This window comes from Rana temporaria, chromosome 12 (assembly GCF_905171775.1).
Source record: "Rana temporaria chromosome 12, aRanTem1.1, whole genome shotgun sequence".
Lineage (NCBI taxonomy): Eukaryota > Metazoa > Chordata > Amphibia > Anura > Ranidae > Rana > Rana temporaria.
Window position 1 is genome coordinate 15,617,260 of NC_053500.1, and position 19,959 is coordinate 15,637,218.

At 41.7% G+C, this 19,959-nt stretch overlaps 1 protein-coding gene across 1 annotated transcript; it reads right to left on the reverse strand.

Moving 5' to 3' along the window:
* Positions 1-9,280: 9,280 nt before the first annotated feature.
* Positions 9,281-19,380, reverse strand: NPBWR2 (neuropeptides B and W receptor 2). The gene is made up of 2 exons (XM_040331803.1): positions 19,244-19,380; positions 9,281-10,981 (listed from the first exon to the last, which is right to left on the reverse strand). The coding sequence occupies exon 2, from the start codon at positions 10,732-10,734 to the stop codon at positions 9,733-9,735; it is 1,002 nt and encodes a 333-aa protein (XP_040187737.1). The 5' UTR covers positions 10,735-10,981; positions 19,244-19,380; the 3' UTR covers positions 9,281-9,732.
* Positions 19,381-19,959: the final 579 nt, after the last annotated feature.

Below are 19,959 nucleotides of genomic sequence, written 5' to 3' on the forward strand. Positions count from 1 at the left end.
TTAGATCGACTCACATACCAATTTCTGTGATCAGTATGTATCTTCACATCCAATAGAACGAAAATTCATCCTAAACACGTACGTGGTTTGTGTATGGGAATTACCATTTAGGAGAATGGAGCTCCTCTGCTTACTTGGACGCACACCGCAGGTGGACTAATAATCTTTTCTGGCGCTTCACTTATGCAGAACACAAACGTGTCAGTCTGTTTCGGCACTTCTGCCTATATGGAGACATGCTGAACTGGATAGGTCGCTGGGGGTCAATTACATGTATAGATGCTTTTAAGGTACCTGCTTTTATATCAATTTTAGATGCTGAGCCCAGAAGGGGTTGATTAGAAATGTTTCACTGAAAGATGTATCTGTCATTTACATAAAAGCTCTATTCATCCCTAGAGAGAATCTGAAGGCCGCACAGCTACGTGGCGGGGACAGAGGGGTGCCTGCTCATCCTACTTACCAATCCTTTATATTGCTGTTTGATAAAAATAGGAGAGGAAATTGAGACATTCGCATATACGTGATCAGGGCTGCTGTTAGAAATCACAGGGCCCCGTACAGCCTACCTGGCAGCCCCCCCCCAATCTCACAAAAGTAAGTACACCCCTCACATTTTTGTAAACATTTTGAGCCAGATTCATGTACATCCGCGGCGGCGTAACGTATCGTCTTTACGTTACACCGCCGCAAGTTTTCAGCGCAAGTGCCTGATTCACCAAGCACTTGCGTGCAAACTTACGGCGGTGTAACATAAAGCCGTCCGGCGCAAGCCCGCCTAATTCAAATGGGGCGTGTACCATTTAAATTAGGCGCGCTCCCGCGCCGAACATTCTGCGCATGCTCCGTGCGAAAATTTATCGCCCCGACGTAATTTTGTTGAACGGCGACGTGCGTTACGTTGTTTCGTATTCCCAGACGTCTTACGCAAAACAAATTAAAAATGTGAAATTCGACGCGGGAACGACGGCCATACTTTAACATGGCTGGTCTAAATGTAAGCCATGAAAAAGCAGGCTTATGTTTGCGACGTAACGAACGCGCGTACCTTCGTGGATCGCCGTAAAAGCTAATTTGCATACCCGACGCTGGAAAACAACGCGAACTCCACCCAGCGGCGGCCGAAGTATTGCATCCTAAGATCCGAAGGCGTACGCCTGTCGGATCTTAGCCAAATGCCGTCGTATCTTGTTTGTGAATTACAAATTAAGATACGACGCGGCAAATTTGAAAGTACGCCGGAGTATCAGCAGATACTCCGGCGTACTTAGTCTGTGAATCTGGCCCTGTATTCATTATCTTGTCATGTGACAACACTGAAGAAATGACACATTGCTACAATGTTGTGTAGTGAGTGTAAAGCTTGTATAACAGTGTAAATTTGCTGTCCCCTCAAAATATCTCAACATACAGCCATTAATGTCCAAACCGCTGGCAACAAATGTGAGTACACCCCCTAAGTGAAAATGGTCAAAGTGGCCACCATTCTTTTCCGCAAATCGTTTTTAGGAGAGGCAGAATGTAGACCGCCGTACTGTGAGAGGGGAAGATGGAGATCTTGTGTTTCTGCTAAGCAAGAACACGGATCTCTGTCTTCCCCCAGTCAAAATATCCCCCACTAGGCATGTGCAATTTTTTAAGTTACGAATACGTTTTCCGTCATTTTTCGTTATTTTAGTTGATTCGTTAACATACGAATGAACGAATGGTTTAGAGCAATTAATAACGAATAACGATATTTTCAAAAAAACGAATATGAAAAACAACGAAGATACGAAAGAAGAAAGAAACGAAAACATAGAAACAACGAAAATACCGAACCAAAAAAAAAAAAATAATTACGAAAAACAAAATGAACGAAAATGCAAACTTACTAATATTCGAAGACCGAAAAGAAAACGAAATGCCGAACAAAGACTAAAAAACGAAAATCAAAACTAACGAAAAATAAATTACGGATCTTCGGAAAACTGAAATGAAAACAACGAAAATACAAAATAATGTAAATTAGCTTTGGTTAGTACTGAAATATTTCTGGACATTGACCAATAGCCACTGAGCGCTGTCCCTTTCCTCTGAAGAGGTTTGTTCCTTCCCCCAATGAGCTTCTTTCTCATTACCTCCTGGCTCCTTGTGTCTTTTTCTGTGTTAGACTGCAGTGCATCTAATTTCTAAATTTTATTTGTAATATCTGACATATTTTAGTTTTCTTCTACGTCAGACTTCATTCTAGACAGGGTGTGTGTGCCAACTAAGACAGTCAAGTCAATCACAGTAAAATCCGAATTACAAAATTACGACGAGTAGTGTGTCGAATAAACGTAAAATGTATTCTAACAGAATTACGAATGCAATAAAATCTACAAAAGTACGTTTTTACAATCAAAGGAAATTAGACATGAAAATACGAATGATCATAAAGCAACGAAAATATATTTCTTACGAAAATACGAATGCGGCATGCATGATGGAAAATATTATGTAAATACGAATAACAAAACAACGAAAATTAAACTAACGTAAAAACGAAGGAACGAAAAAATCATTTTAAAAATACGAACGCGGCAGAATACAAAATATAACGAAAATACGAATCTCCATTCAACGAAAAATAAACTAACAGAAAAAAAACGGAAACGGAAAAAAGAGTGTTACGAAAATACTAAAGAGTACGAATACGATAACTAACGTCTTACGAAATTACGACTCGTTACGAATCACGATAAACGAACAGAAACGAAACAGAAATAAACGAAAATTTTTGCTGTGCACATGTCTATCCCCCACACAGTTAGAAATCACCCCCAGGGAACACATTTAACCTTTTGATCGCCCCCTGGTGTTAACCCCTTCCCTGCCAGTGTCATTTGCACAGTGACAGTGCATTTTTTTTTAGCACTGATCTTTTTTTTTTAGTGTCACTGGTTCCCAAAAAGTGTCAGTTCAGTGTCCTATTTGTCCGCAGCAATGTCGCAGTACCGCTAAAAATTTCTGATCGCCACCATTACTAGTAAAAATAAATAATCAAATAAAAAAGGCCGGTAACAATGTCACAAAGGTATATGAGTTTGAGCTTTGAGGTGCACACCCTAATGCAACAGGCTGCACACACCATCGCATGGGGAACCCCCATACAGTAGCAAGATATCTAGCCATTTCTTCTCTTCCATTTTAACCAACCCAACCAAAAACACAAAACAAGACATAAAAAAAAAATAAAAAAGGGAATCCACCCCCCCGACACCAGCAGAAAAGGATGTAGCTTTAGCATAAAATATGAGTACAGTTTTATTCAGTTGGTGGGGAACTATACAACTCAAGACACGACAGTCCACATTGTTGGCTCCTTGTATGCAATAATTCAGGCAAGTCATAAATAGACACATTTCTGAGTCTGATTCAGGCAAGTAAAATTGTAGTTGAACCTCTAAAATGAATCGTAACACCAAGTACTTGAGCAGAGACAGCAGGGGGCCACTCTCTGGTTAGATAAACCTCCCATTACCATATTACCCAAAATTATACCTTAATTTATAAATAACCAGACGACATCCATTTTGGAGTAAAATTGGCCGCTTGGCCATTTTATTAACAAATTAATCCAACATCTTTATTTCACAATTGCCACCCTGTTAGGAGATGATTGAAGGCATTGACCAAATTTCCCTCGTACCAGCGTGGCCATCCAAGATCCCAGTCGCAAAGCGCCGACTCAAGGACCATAGCACGCTGAACCTTCCCCACGCTGATACCCATCAACCGATGCCAGCTAAACCACAGTTAGCTGGCATCAACTGAGGATCCCATACCTTGATGGTTCCCCACTTATGCCAAATTGGTCAAAATGTCTACTGCCTCCAAACATCCCCAACACAACACATTACATACAATCCCAACATAATAGGGTGGGAGCTTCCTCTTCCTGTGCTGCCCACAACTGAACTGCAGACCTTCCCCCAAGCCCCTCCTACCCCTGGAAATATTAACTCCGGCCACCCCTTCCAAGCTGAAAATGGCCCTCCCTACTTTTTAACCCCTTCTTCGGTTCATTGCTACTTAGGCCCCTTTCACATGTGCGGACCGTGGGCCAGATTCACATAGAAATACGACGTCGTATCTCCTGATACATCGTCGTATCTCTGAGTTTCGTCGGTCGTATCTATGCGACTGATTCATAGAATCAGTTACGCATAGATATGCCTAAGATCCGACAGGTGTAACTGTGTTACACCGTCGGATCTTAGGATGCAATTCCAGGCCGGCCGCTAGGTGGCGTTTCGGTTTATTTCCGTGACGAATATGCATATGAGGAGATACGCTGATTCAGAAACGAACGACCGCCCGGCGCTTTTTTTTTTACGTCGTTTGCGTTCGGCTTTTTCCGGGGCATAGTTACCCCTGGGTCTATGAGGCGCAGCCAATGTTAAGTATGGCCGTCGTTCCCGCGTTGCGATTTAAAAATTTTACGTCGTTTGCGTAACTTGTCCGTGAATGGGGCTGGACGCCATTTACGTTCACGTCGAAACCAATGACGTCCTTGCGATGTCATTTAGCGCAATGCATGCTGGGTAAATTTGCGGAGGACGGCGCATGCGCTATTCGATCGGCGCGGGAGCGCGCCTGATTTGAATAGTACACTCCCCCTAGCCGCTGAATTTGAATTCCGCCGGGGGATTTACGATACGCCGCCGCAAGTTTTGAGGTAAGTGCTTTGTGAATTACCCACTTGCCTCAAAAACTTGCGGCTGTGGATCTTAAATCACATAGGTTACGCGGATCTAAAGATCCGCTAACCTATGTGAATCTGGCCCCGTATGTCCGCATTTTCATCCATCCGTTTGCAGATGAAAACGGGACATACATTGGTCCCTATGTGATTGCGGGAGTCAGCGGATGAACATCTGCTGACTCCCGTAATCACCCGCCTCCGCAAAGATCCGCATTTGCGGATGGAAGAAAATCCTATTTTTTCTTACGTCTGCGGATCGGATCGGATGAACACAGACACACGGTCCGTGTTCATCCGATCCCCCCCATAGGGGAGAGCAGAAAAAAACGGGGCGGTCCCTGCACAGTGTGCGGGGACCGCCCTGTCAGCCGACGGCTCAGCGGGCATTTTACGGAGGATCCCCGCTGAGCTGACGGACACACGGAGGCGGATCAATACCGATCCGCCCCGTGTGAAAGGGCCCACCATCATGCCAGCCCTCTGCCCATACTCTGTATTTAGCTCCGGGCTTCTCTAGAGATTGTGTCAGTGCTACACCTACATTGTCAATGTTACTGTATATGATCACTTCAAATAATATGTTCCTAGTGTTACCGGAGAATATAAGCCCATTGGGATTGATTTACTAAAACTGGAGCTTTCACAATATGGTGCAGCTGTGCATGGGAGCCAATCAGTTTCTAACTTCAGCTTCTTCAATTAAGCTTTGACAAAAAATAAATAAACTGGAAGCCGATTTGTTTCTTTGCACAGCTGCAGCAGATTTTCCACTGAGTTTTTGTAAACCAACCCCCATTGTTTTACGGCAGTTTTTCATTTGGGAGCATTAAGGCCTGATTCACACCTATGCAGTTTTAGTGCTTTTTACATTTTGCAGATTTGCACTACACTCCATTTTACATGGTTTCCTATGGAACACTATCTGAGGTGCAAATCTGCAAAATGCAAAAAGCACCAAAAATGCCAATGCAACCTAAGTGTCGGTTCACACAGGGGCAACCTGACTTAAAGGAGTTGTAAAGGTTCATGTTTTTTCACCTTAATGCATCCTATGCATTAGACCCCTTTCACACTGAGGACTTTTTCAGGCGGTACAGCTCTAAAAATAGCGCTGCTATACCGCCTGAAAAACTCCTGCCCAGCAACCTCAATGTGAAAGCCCGAGGGCCGTCGGCTGACAGGACGGTCCCCGCACACTGTGCAGGGACTGCCCTGTCTTTCCTCCGCTCTCCCCTATTGGGGGGGTTGGATGAACATTGACCGTATGACCGTACAACTTTTGGGAATTGGTGCAGCACCGCAAAGTCAGTGTCGCATCGATCTGGGCATTGCCATTGCCGGCCATAGCCGCCGAATTGGCATGCGATTTGACATGTCAAATGGCATCATTGTGAACCTAGGCTAAAGGCAATTTCCAGGCGTGTTAGCGCTGGAAATATCGCCTGTAAAGCACATGAAAACCGCCTCCCCAGTGTGAAAGACCGAGTGCCTTTACACCTGGGCAGTGCACTTGCAGGAGTCCTGCAAGCAGCATCTTTGGGGTGGTTTGGGAGCGCTTCTGAAGCGTCGCAAGACGGGCACTTTTAACCCCTTCTTCGGCTGCTAGTGAGGGTTAAAAACGCAGCTAAATCGACGGTAAAGTGGCACTAAAACGAGTGGCGCTTTACCGCCAACGCAGCAGTTGCCACAGTGTGAGGTCAGTTTTAAGGTGTTTTTAGAGCCTGAAAACCGCTTCTCATGCCACCCTAGTGTGAAAGCCTGAGTGCTTTCACACTCGGGCGGTGCCGCTCGCGGGACAGGAAAAAAAAAGTCCTGTAAGCAGCATCTTTGGGAGTGCCTTATACAGCGCTCCTAAACTGCCCCTGCCCTATGGAATGAATGGGCAGCACTTCCGACGCTCCGCAACATGGGCGCTTTAAACCCCCCTCTGCTAAAACGACGGTAAATCGCCGCTAAAATGAGCGCCGCTTTACCGCCAACGCAGCGGCAGTGTGAAAGTAGTCTTAGTCAAACGAAGTAGGGATACAACTGCTTACACATTGTGACCACCACTTCTTCTTTCCCATAATCTTCTGCTATTGGGCACATAAAATAAAATCTCATAATCCTTTGTTGTGAGGAACATGGTGCTGGTGGCATATAGTCTATAATGACGGAGGATAAAGGTTCTGAACCAAAATGACTGTACTGTTGGTTCATGTTGTGTACTCCTCATAATCCCCTGTGATGGCGAACACTGGTGTAATGCTCTTCCAGGAGGATAAAGGCTGCATTCACACCTGAGCGTCGGTCGTTCGGTCGTTTTTTCCGGTGCTTTGTCGCGCGTATTCATGCTTATTTGTGCGTTTGCATACAGCGTCGTCCGACGTTTTTGTACTTCAACGTTTTTTATTTTAACCAATAGGAAAAATTATCATTTTTTCATCACTTGTTGCTATGTTGGTAGATATTTTTAATCTTCAGCCTGGGTGAAAAGTTCTATTGATTAAAGCGACGAAACGCCCGTAGCAAACGCTCGTTGTCGCGCTAGTCGCTTGAATCGAGCGTTTCCATTACTTTCTATGGGAAATGGAAACGCTCAAATACGCCCAAACCGCCCGATACGCGCGACAAAAAAGGGTCCGGAACTTGTTTGAGCTTCAGGCGTTCGACGTCAGGCGTATTGGCGTGCAGATGTGAACCATCTCCATAGGGGATAATGTATTTTTTCCCCTTGAGCGTCGCGCTTCAGGCGACAAACCGCTCAGGTGTGAATGCAGCCTTAGAGTAGGGTTGCTGCCTTATCCCTTTAAAACCGAGCACATTAATTACACAGGTTCTGAGGCTAATTAAGGTAATTAAACTCACTTGGTTCCTTATCTGCATTAAATAAGTCTCAGAACCTGTGTAATTCATATGTGTTCAGGTTTAAAGGGATGAGGTGGCAACCCTAATTAAGGGACATGAGCCAACAAACATGCTTTTTTATGCTCTACCATCATTCCCCGGAAGAGTCATGTCATGTGAACGTCAGTGATTTATAGCAGCTCTCCTTCGTAGTTTTGCTGCAAGGAAAATCTAATTGTCACCCAGATAGCAAGCAATTGTGCTGCAGGTTTGAAAATGACTTGCTAAGCTATTGCTAGACTTGTCAGGCTTCACAAGTTTGTTGCACAATTGCACAACTGCTGCAAGTTCTGGTTCAGTTATGTTGTGCTATAGTCATCCCACCACAGGGGGTCACTGTGGCTGAATTGTCATGCTGTAGGCTTGCAGAGCTCTTGCTGTAGTGTAGACCCACAACTTTGCTCTTGCTAGAGACTTGCCACGCAAATTTACTACAAATTGCAAAAGTGTCAAGGCCCACCTCCCAGTCCTTCCGTCATTGGAGTTGTTTCATAGCAGCACGAGCCAATGGCTGCGCTGCTATCAATCCATCCAATGAAGAGCCGAGAAGACAGAGGAAAGGAAGAGCGTGTTCGCGGCGCAGGACTTTCCAGGGCTCAGGTAAGTAAAACGGGGGGCTTTTTATAACAGGAAACAAACAGTCCTGCGCACGAGTGCATTACCAGACAGTCTGTATGTTGTGATGGTACATGTCACTGGCCTTGCTGCCCTCAGGGATGGGGTATCCTAACAGTAAACGAAAAGAAGAAAAAAAGGGTGCACCAGCCTAGTGCATTATCCTTTGGATACATTTTATTAAAAATGGATAAAAAGAAAACTACTCACAAACGTAGGTGAATGGCTCACAATGTAAATAGTCTCCACAGGTAGCAGCAATGAGTCAGGAACCAAATGAACTCCAGATGGTCACAGAGAGAATGACAAGGGCCACTGCCGGCTGACACGTTTCAAAGGATTACCTTCTTCCTCAGAGCCCAAGTAAAACGGGGGGGGGGGGGGGCAGTGATCGTAAGATGTTTTTTCACCTTAATGCATAGGATGCATTAAAGCGGAGGTTCACCCGTATATATTACTTTTTTCCCTTAGATGGATGCTCGTTTTGTCTAGGGGAATCGGCTAGTTGTTTTAAAATATGAGCAGTACTTACCCGTTTTCGAGATGCATCTTCTCCGCCGCTTCCGGGTATGGGTCTTCGGGAGCGGGCGTTCCTTCTTGATTGACAGTCTTCCGAGAGGCTTCCAACGGTCGCATCCATCGCGTCACTAGTAGCCGAAAGAAGCCGAACGTCGGTGCGGCTCTATACTGCGCCTGTGCACCGACGTTCGGCTTCTTTCGGAAAATCGTGACGCGATGGATGCGACCGTCGGAAGCCTCTCGGAAGACTGTCAATCAAAATAGGAACGCCCAGTCCCGCAGCCCATACCCGGAAGCGGCGGAGAAGATGCATCTCGTAAACGGTAAGTAATGCTCATATTTTAAAACAACTAGCCGATTCTCCTAGACAAAACGAGCATCCATTCTAGAGGGAAAAAGTTTTATGTACGGGTGAACCCCCGCTTTAATGCATAGGATGCATTAAGGTGAAAAAACATGAACCTTTACAACCCCTTTAATTCCATGTTCAATCCATTCATGCCCTTCTAGAAAATAAAGCAATACAATTTAATGTAAATACAGATGACTTTATTGGGTGGCTAAGGCTTACAATCACTAAAAAACATAATTTGTAGACCTGTTTTTACATAAATAAAGCTAAGGAATATGAAAAATGTCTGTGCCTTTCAAAAAATTAAGTAGTCCTAATATCTTCCATTCAGTGAAACGGGACCTGGTCAAGGTTAAAGCGATGAAGGCAATTACTTGAGGCCACTGGCTGTAAAAACTCCTTCGGTGTGTCTTAGTGAGGAGTGGTCAGTAATCTGTAGGCAGTTATTCTCCATTTTCCATATTAAACTTAGGTGCCACATCTTGTTGACCAAGTCCTAGGGAGAGCCAGAACGTTCCCATTTTCTTTTATTATTAAGGACTTTTTTTTTTTGCTAGGTATCAGCAGTTTGAGTGGTTAGGAAAGACACAATGTTAGCCATGGTTTAAAAGATCCGATCATCGCATGATCTTCAAGTTGTTCGACACTCCAGCATCTTCCGAAAGCTCTTGCGGAAACTGTCATCTAAGAAGGCGTAGAGGAATGGGTTGAGACAAGAGTTGGCATAGCTCAAACTCGTAATAAAGTAGGAGATGCCAATAACTACAGATGTCTCCTGCAAATCTGTGGTCAGAGACACTATGGTAGCTAGGTGAAAAGGTGTCCAACAAAAAAGGCAAACCGCTACCACAACAAAGACCATGATAGTAACCCTTTTTTTGGCCTTGTCCAAGGCCTTGCCATTGGAATTTAACCTCATATTCCTTAGTTTGTACAACATGAGCATGTATAAGACACAGATGGTGGAGACTGGAATGGCAAATCCCAACATTAGTGTGTAGACACGACTCGCCTTGAACCAGAGCTTTTCCGGTTTGGGGAAATTCAGCCCACAGCTCTTAAACTCCATATTGTCCATGTATACTCCGGCAAAAATGGTGAAAGGCAACACAATAAGAATGACCAAGACCCAAACAAGAAGGCTTACAATTTTGGCTCCTCGATAGGTACGGTAGGGCATCCTCTTGGACCTTACGGTGGCCAATACGACCAGATAGCGGTCTATGCTCATGACGGTTAAAAAGAAAATGCTGGAGAAGATGTTGTAAAGATCTATGGACAAGATAATCTTACAAAGGGCAACACCAAAAGGCCAGTAATGAAGAAGAATCTCAGCAATGTTGATGGGAAGGACAAGAGTAAACAGGTCGTCAGCAATCGCCAGGTTTAGGATGAAGAGGTTGGTGACCGTTTTCATCTTGGGGGCTTTGAGAATGACGTAGATGACCGCTGTGTTTCCAGTCAATCCCACCACACAAATGACCGAGTAGATCACTGGGAGAATGATGTAGAAATTTGGTGACAAGTCACCGCTAACAAAATGTGTTTCAGGATTAGAATTTCCATAATAGTTACCAAGCCCGGAGGGATCATAGGAAGCATTGGGAGTGCTCAACACAGAGACATTCTCCATGTTCCTTCCCTCTCGAATCTTGTTAAAAAGCAAACAACAAATTAAGCTTAAGAGTCTACGGTCAATAGCTCACTGCATGTTCCAATTTTGCACCAAATTAACCCAGTGGTTCCAGGATCCGAACACCAGCTGTTCATATTAACCTAAGCCGGCGCTGGAAGACGTGTCCAACTGTGAAGCAGGCTGTGGTCTTGGAGAAGAATCAGCGATGTTTAACTGTCCTTTGAGGTTGTAATCTGCTTAATTTCTGAAAGACAAAAAAAAATCCGACTTTAATTATTTTTAGACAGCAGAGGCCGTCTGAATAAAGGCGAATTGGGAGAGCAGCCATGAAATATTTATATACCTTATGTAGTTCTCTATCAGTTTCATAAAATGTTCCATGCAGAAGCAATAGAACATTCAACTCTAACTCTACTTTATTACCAAAGACGTTATTGTGAGACAGATAGGTCAACCGATAACTGGTACTAAAGACCTCTGCGCAGAATACATCCATTTATCATAAATATTACACAAAATATATAAATAAAATAGAAGGAAATGTGTCGGTGAAAAAATGATTTTAAAACATTTTAATAATTTTAGCCCGATTTCCTTTTTTTTTTTTTTTAGAGCAAGAACAGCTCTCTAGTGGCACCCTTATGGAGTTACAGCAACAGTGGGAACCCAATTGAGGTGTTTAAAGCCCAATTCCAGTCACAAGTTTTATTATAGAGGCGAAGGGTTAGAACCTCTGAAAGGTCTTTTATGTGCCACTGCTGTACTACCCTAGTGTACAATGGTCTGTAATGTACTACCCTAGTGTACAATGGTCTGTAATATACTACCCTAGTGTACAATGGTCTGTAATATACTACCCTAGTGTACAATGGTCTGTAATATACTACCCTAATGTACAATGGTCTGTAATATACTACCCTAGTGTACAATGGTCTGTAATGTACTACCCTAGTGTACAATGGTCTGTAATGTACTACCCTAGTGTACAGTGGTCTGTAATATACTACCCTAGTGTACAATGGTCTGTAATATACTACCCTAGTGTACAATGGTCTGTAATATACTACCCTAATGTACAATGGTCTGTAATATACTACCCTAGTGTACAGCAGTCTGTAATATACTACCCTAGTGTACAGCGGTCTGTAATATACTACCCTAGTGTACAATAGTCTGTAATATACTACCCTAGTGTACAGTGGTCTGTAATATACTACCCTAGTGTACAGTGGTCTGTAATATACTACCCTAGTGTACAATGGTCTGTAATATACTACCCTAGTGTACAATGGTCTGTAATATATTACCCTAGTGTACAATGGTCTGTAATATACTACCCTAATGTACAGTGGTCTGTAATATATTACCCTAGTGTACAATGGTCTGTAATATACTACCCTAGTGTACAATGGTCTGTAATATACTACCCTAGTGTACAGCGGTCTGTAATATACTACCCTAGTGTACAATGGTCTGTAATATACTACCCTAGTGTACAATGGTCTGTAATATACTACCCTAGTGTACAATGGTCTGTAATATACTACCCTAGTGTACAGCGGTCTGTAATATACTACCCTAGTGTACAGTGGTCTGTAATATACTACCCTAGTGTACAATGGTCTGTAATATACTACCCTAGTGTACAATGGTCTGTAATATATTACCCTAGTGTACAATGGTCTGTAATATACTACCCTAATGTACAGTGGTCTGTAATATATTACCCTAGTGTACAATGGTCTGTAATATACTACCCTAGTGTACAATGGTCTGTAATATACTACCCTAGTGTACAGCGGTCTGTAATATACTACCCTAGTGTACAATGGTCTGTAATATACTACCCTAGTGTACAATGGTCTGTAATATACTACCCTAGTGTACAATAGTCTGTAATATACTACCCTAGTGTACAGTGGTCTGTAATATATTACCCTAGTGTACAATGGTCTGTAATATACTACCCTAGTGTACAATGGTCTGTAATATACTACCCTAGTGTACAGCAGTCTGTAATATACTACCCTAGTGTACAGCGGTCTGTAATATACTACCCTACTGTACAATAGTCTGTAATATACTACCCTAGTGTACAGCGGTCTGTAATATACTACCCTAGTGTACAGCAGTCTGTAATATACTACCCTAGTGTACAGCGGTCTGTAATATACTACCCTACTGTACAATAGTCTGTAATATACTACCCTAGTGTACAGCGGTCTGTAATATACTACCCTAGTGTACAATAGTCTGTAATATACTACCCTAGTGTACAGTGGTCTGTAATATACTACCCTAGTGTACAGTGGTCTGTAATATACTACCCTAGTGTACAATGGTCTGTAATATACTACCCTAGTGTACAATGGTCTGTAATATACTACCCTAGTGTACAATGGTCTGTAATATACTACCCTAGTGTACAATGGTCTGTAATATACTACCCTAATGTACAATGGTCTGTAATATACTACCCTAGTGTACAGTGGTCTGTAATATACTACCCTAGTGTACAGTGGTCTGTAATATACTACCCTAGTGTACAATGGTCTGTAATATACTACCCTAGTGTACAGTGGTCTGTAATATACTACCCTAGTGTACAATGGTCTGTAATATACTACCCTAGTGTACAATGGTCTGTAATATACTACCCTAATGTACAATGGTCTGTAATATACTACCCTAGTGTACAGCAGTCTGTAATATACTACCCTAGTGTACAGCGGTCTGTAATATACTACCCTACTGTACAATAGTCTGTAATATACTACCCTAGTGTACAGCGGTCTGTAATATACTACCCTAGTGTACAATAGTCTGTAATATACTACCCTAGTGTACAGTGGTCTGTAATATACTACCCTAGTGTACAGTGGTCTGTAATATACTACCCTAGTGTACAATGGTCTGTAATATACTACCCTAGTGTACAATGGTCTGTAATATACTACCCTAGTGTACAATGGTCTGTAATATACTACCCTAGTGTACAATGGTCTGTAATATATTACCCTAGTGTACAACGGTCTATAATATACTACCCTAGTGTACAGTGGTCTGTAATATACTACCCTAGTATACAGTGGTCTATAATATACTACCCTAGTGTACAGTGGTCTGTAATATACTACCCTAGTGTACAGTGGTCTGTAATATACTACCCTAGTGTACAATGGTCTGTAATATACTACCCTAGTGTACAATGGTCTGTAATATACTACCCTAGTGTACAGCGGTCTGTAATATACTACCCTAGTGTACAATGGTCTGTAATATACTACCCTAATGTACAGTGGTCTGTAATGTACTACCCTAGTATACAGTGGTCTGTAATATACTACCCTAATGTACAATGGTCTGTAATATACTACCCTAGTGTACAATGGTCTGTAATATACTACCCTAGTGTACAATGGTCTGTAATATACAACCCTAGTGTACAATGGTCTGTAATATACAACCCTAGTGTACAATGGTCTGTAATATACTACCCTAGTGTACAATGGTCTGTAATATACTACCCTAGTGTACAATGGTCTGTAATATACTACCCTAGTGTACAGTGGTCTGTAATATACTACCATAGTATACAGTGGTCTGTAATATATGACCCTAGTATACAGTGGTCTGTGATATACTACCCTAGTATACAGTGGTTTGTAATATACTACCCTAGTATACAGTGGTCTGTAATATACTACCCTAGTGTACAATGGTCTGTAATATACTACCCTAGTATACAGTGGTCTGTAATATATGACCCTAGTATACAGTGGTCTGTAATATATGACCCTAGTGTACAATGGTCTGTAATATACTACCCTAGTATACAGTGGTCTGTAATATACTACCCTAGTATACAGTGGTCTGTAATATACTACCCTAGTGTACAATGGTCTGTAATATACTACCCTAGTATACAGTGGTCTGTAATATATGACCCTAGTATACAGTGGTCTGTAATATATGACCCTAGTGTACAATGGTCTGTAATATACTACCCTAGTGTACAATGGTCTGTAATATACTACCCTAGTATACAGTGGTCTGTAATATACTACCCTAATGTACAATGGTCTGTAATATACTACCCTAGTATACAGTGGTCTGTAATATACTACCCTAGTGTACAATGGTCTGTAATATACTACCCTAGTATACAGTGGTCTGTAATATATGACCCTAGTATACAGTGGTCTGTAATATATGACCCTAGTGTACAGTGGTCTGTAATATATGACCCTAGTATACAGTGGTCTGTAATATATGACCCTAGTGTACAGTGGTCTGTAATATACTACCCTAGTGTACAGTGGTCTGTAATATACTACCCTAGTATACAGTGGTCTGTAATATACTACCCTAGTGTACAGCAGTCTGTAATATACTACCCTAGTGTACAATGGTCTGTACTGTACAATTGCCTGTGACATACTACTTTAGTATACAAAGCCCTGTACTATACAGCTCTGATGTTTAATAGTTTGTACTGTACTAATGTACAATGGATTGTGCTGTACTACTCTAGAACATTGTGGTCCGTGTGGTATAAATCTAGTGCACAATGGTATGTGCTATACTGGCTTAGAACAATGGCTTAGTACTGTTCTAATAAAGTGAAGATTTGGAGAATTTACATTTGTGATGAACATCTTTTTGTTTGGTGGACTGTGCTGTACTATTCTAGTGTACAATGGTGTGTGAAGTACTACTTTAGTGTACAATAGTATGTCCTGTACTATTCCAGTGTTTAATGGTCAGTATTGTACTACTCCAGTTTGCAATGGTCCACCTTGTATTGCTCTAGTGCACAATAGCCTATACTGTACTACTCTAGAGTACAATGTTTTGTGCTATTCTATTCTACCATACAATGGTTTGTTCTATACTACTCCTAGTGGTCGGTGTTGTACTATAGTGTACAATGGTTGGTGCTGTACTACATTAGGGTACAATGGTATGTACTGTACTACTCTAGTGTACAGTGACCCATGTTGTACTACTCCAATGTACAATGGTCTATACTGTACTCCTCTAGTGATGGTATGTGCTCTATGATCTAGTGTACAATGATCTGTGCTCATAGGCGTGCGCATGGGGTGTGCCACCTGTGCTTGGGCAGCTGAGGCTATAGACAAATGGGCTGGGGAATCTCTGTCCTCAGACCCTATCTCTGCTTTTTCACCAAATCCCTCAATTGGTTTTCTAACAAATTGTTAAAAAAATTATATAAAAAAAGAAATATTGTAAAAAATAAAATAAATCGGCCAGCTGTGCTTGAGCAGCTGAGGCTATAGCGAAAGGGGCTGGGGAATCTCTGTCCTCAGACCCTATCTCTGCTTTTTCAATGGTTGTTGCTCTACTACATAAGGGTACAATGGTATGTACTGTACTACTCTAGTGTACAGTGACCCATGTTGTACTACTCCAATGTACAATGGTCTATACTGTACTCCTCTAGTGATGGTATGTGCTCTATTATCTAGTGTACAATGATCTGTGCTCAAAAGCGTGCGCATGGGGTGTGCCACCTGTGCTTGAGCAGCTGAGGCTATAGCGAAAGGGGCTGTGGAATCTCTGTCCTCAGACCCTATTCTCTGCTTTTTCACCAAATCCCTCAATCGGTTTTCTAACAAATTGTTAAAAAAATTATAAAAAAAAAGAAATATTGTAAAAAAAATAAAAATAAAAAAAAAAGATTGTAAAAAATAAATAAAGATTGTAAAAAAAAATTATATAAAAAAAGAAATATTGTAAAAAATAAAATAAATCGGCCAGCTGTGCTTGAGCAGCTGAGGCTATAGCAAAAGGGGCTGGGGAATCTCTGTCCTCAGACCCTATTCTCTGCTTTTTCACCAAATCCCTCAATCGGTTTTCTAACAAATTGTTAAAAAAATTATAAAAAAAAAGAAATATTGTAAAAAAAATAAAAATAAAAAAAAAGATTGTAAAAAAATAAAAAATATTGTAAAAAAATATATAAAAAAAGAAATATTGTAAAAAATAAAAAAAATTGTTAAAAAATGGTAAAAAAAAAAAATATTGTAAAAAATAAAATTGTAAAAAAATTATAAAAAAAAGAAATATTGTAAAAAATAAAATTGTAAAAAAAATATAAAATAATAAAAATAAAAAACTACTGACACTATTTTCTGTCCTAATGACAGAGTCCACTACTCTACTGACTGACACCATCCACTGCCCTACTGACACGTCCACTGCTCTACAGACACCATCCACTGTACTACTGCTCATGTGTGTTTGAACTTTGGGGTGCACACCCTAATGCAATTGGCTGTGCACACCCTTGTCTGTGCTATACTACTTTCTATACAATGGTCTTTCCTACATTACTCCAGTGTAGAATGGTCTGTGCTATAGTACTCTAGTGTACAGTGGACTGTGCTGTACTCCTTATTGTATAGTCATCTCCAATGTGCTGTTTTATACTGTAAAGCTGCATGTACTGACCTGCTGTCTTGACCATCTTGGCACTACAGTCCTCCAGCTATATGGTCTTACTGTACAACTTCCCTGAATGTATCTGCTCTTGAACTACCCCAGTTGTATGTCCAGTTCTGGGCACCAGTCCTCAGGAAGGATGTGCTGGAACTGGAGAGGGTCCAGAGAAGGGCAACAAAGCTAATAAAGGGACCGGAGAATATTAGTTATGAGGAAAGGTTGCGAGCTCTGAACTTATTCTCTCTGGAGAAGAGACGCTTGAGAGGAGATATGATTTTAATTTACAAATACCGTACTGGTGACCTCACAATAGGGATACAACTTTTCCCCAAAAGGGAATTTAAACAGACGAAAAGAAGAAAAGAGGTTTAACCTTAAGCTGTGTAGAGGGTTCTTTACTGTAATGCCCCGTACACACGATCGGATTTTCCGACAAGAAAAATCAGATGTGAGCTTTCGGTCGGAAATTCCGACCGTGTGTAGGCTCCATCGGACTTTTCCTGTCGGAATTACTACCAACAAAAATTTGAGAGCTGGTTCTCAAATTTTCAGATGAAAAAAATTCAGATCGTCTGTGGAAATTCCGACACATGCTTGGAAACAATTCGACGCATGCTCGGAAGCATCAAACTTAATTTTATCGGCTCGTCGTAGTTGTTGACGGTCGAAAGTTCTAAGAACTTTTGTGTGCAAGTCCAGCTTGAGCGGAATTCCCTCGGAAAAAACATCCAAGATATTTCCGACGGAAAATCCGATCGTGTGTACGTGGCATAAGATTGGTAAGGATGTGGAATTCTCTTGGAGTCTCAGCGGGGGGCTTCAATCATTTAAAAAAACTATTAAATAAGCACCTGAAGGACCACAACATACAGGGATATACAATGTAATACTGACATATAATCGCACACATAGGTTGGACTTGATGGACTTTTTTCAACCTCACCTTCTATGTAACTATGTATGTCTTTCCCATGCAACTGCCATAAAGGTACATCTCTACCATACAGCTTCTGCAAGCATGCAGCTGCCTTCTCTAGTTCTCTGCTGTACTATATACACCTGAAAAGCTGCCTTGACTGTAGGTTTCTATTATACAGTCAACCAAAACCAGCCACCGCAACTTTGCATCTGGAGAGCCCTCCTGGCTAGAAATCTCTTCATTAAATCTGCCCTCTCCTTCAGTCTCATCCATAGGCGTGAGCACAGGGTGTGCCAGGTGTGCCTGGGCACACCCTAATCACCCTGTGCTGCACAGATTTCCCCTGCTGCTTGGCTGCAGAGAAAGGGTTTGGAGAATCTCTGTCACAAAAGTGAGACATCAGGGGGTTTGTGGGGCTTCTAAAAACATTTAATAAATAAATTATTGTAAAAAAAAAAAAAAAAATTAAAATATTATTTGTAAAAAAGCAATAATAAAAAAAAAAGATATATAAAAAATAAACTACCAACACCAACCTCTGCCCTAGTAATGTCCACTGCGCATATAGATATAGATATATATATATATATATATATATATATAGCACACCCTAATGCAGTAGGGTGACCTATGGTCTCATCATATAGCTGCACTGATAGTAAAACTCTATACTGTACAACCGCCTCTGGTCTTCTGCTTTGTAGAGTTCAACTCACTCTTTGTACAACCACATCTAGTCATATATATATATATATATATATATATATATATATATATATATATATATATATATATATATATATTCTCCTTTATCCAGTAATCATTTTCCTTCTGCATATTGTATTACTGTACAGTACACAAAGATAGGAATATAATGAAATAATTTTCAATAAAACTTAGCTAGACTTGCCCTGCACTATAGTAGGAGCAGTATGTACACTCTGCTGGATTCTTATAATAAGAATCAATATTTTCTAAACCCAGTTAATTTGGCTCAGTCTTTTTTTTTTTTGTTACCCCATTTGATGCCAGGCTGTGTAACCCCCCCCCCCCCCCCCCCACATGTTGCATTAAGTGACCCCTCTAGTGGTATGTGAAGACCCCCAGGCTGATCCTTACCTTACATGCTGTGCAGTCAGTGCTTCGGTGCGCTGTGTCTGTGCTACGCTCACATCTCTAAGAGTTCAGACAGGGAGGAGGGTCTGTTATTACTCCGCTGACGTCTCAGCCTGCTGGAAGCCCCTCTGACACACATCTGATCCAACTTCATTGTGTGCAGAGGGGGATACAGGACCCCCACCTGTCCCTATCTCCATCGTGCCTGTCCTGTTCTAGATCTGCCTGATGTACTACTTTGCAATATTGAAGGTAATATTTAAAGGGGTTGTAAAGGTAATTTTTTCCCCCTAAATATCTTCCTTTACCTTAGTGCAGTCCTCCTTCACTTACCTCATCCTTCCATTTTGCTTTTAAATGTCCTTATTTCTTCTGAGAAATCCTCACTTCCTGTTCTTCTGTCTGTAACTCCACACGTAATGCAAGGCTTTCTCCCTGGTGTGGAGTGTTGTGCTCGCCCCCTCCCTTGGACTACAGGAGAGTCAGGACGCTCTCTACATTGCAGATAGAGAAAGGAGCTGTGTGTTAGTGGGCGTCCTGACTCTCCTGTAGTCCAAGGGAGGGGCCGAGCACGACACTCTACACCAGGGAGAAAGCCTTGCATTACTGTGTGGAGTTACAGACAGAAGAACAGAATGAGGATTTCTCAGAAGGACATTTAAAAGCAAAATGGAAGGATGAGGTAAGTGAAGGAGGACTGCACTAAGGTAAAGGAAGAT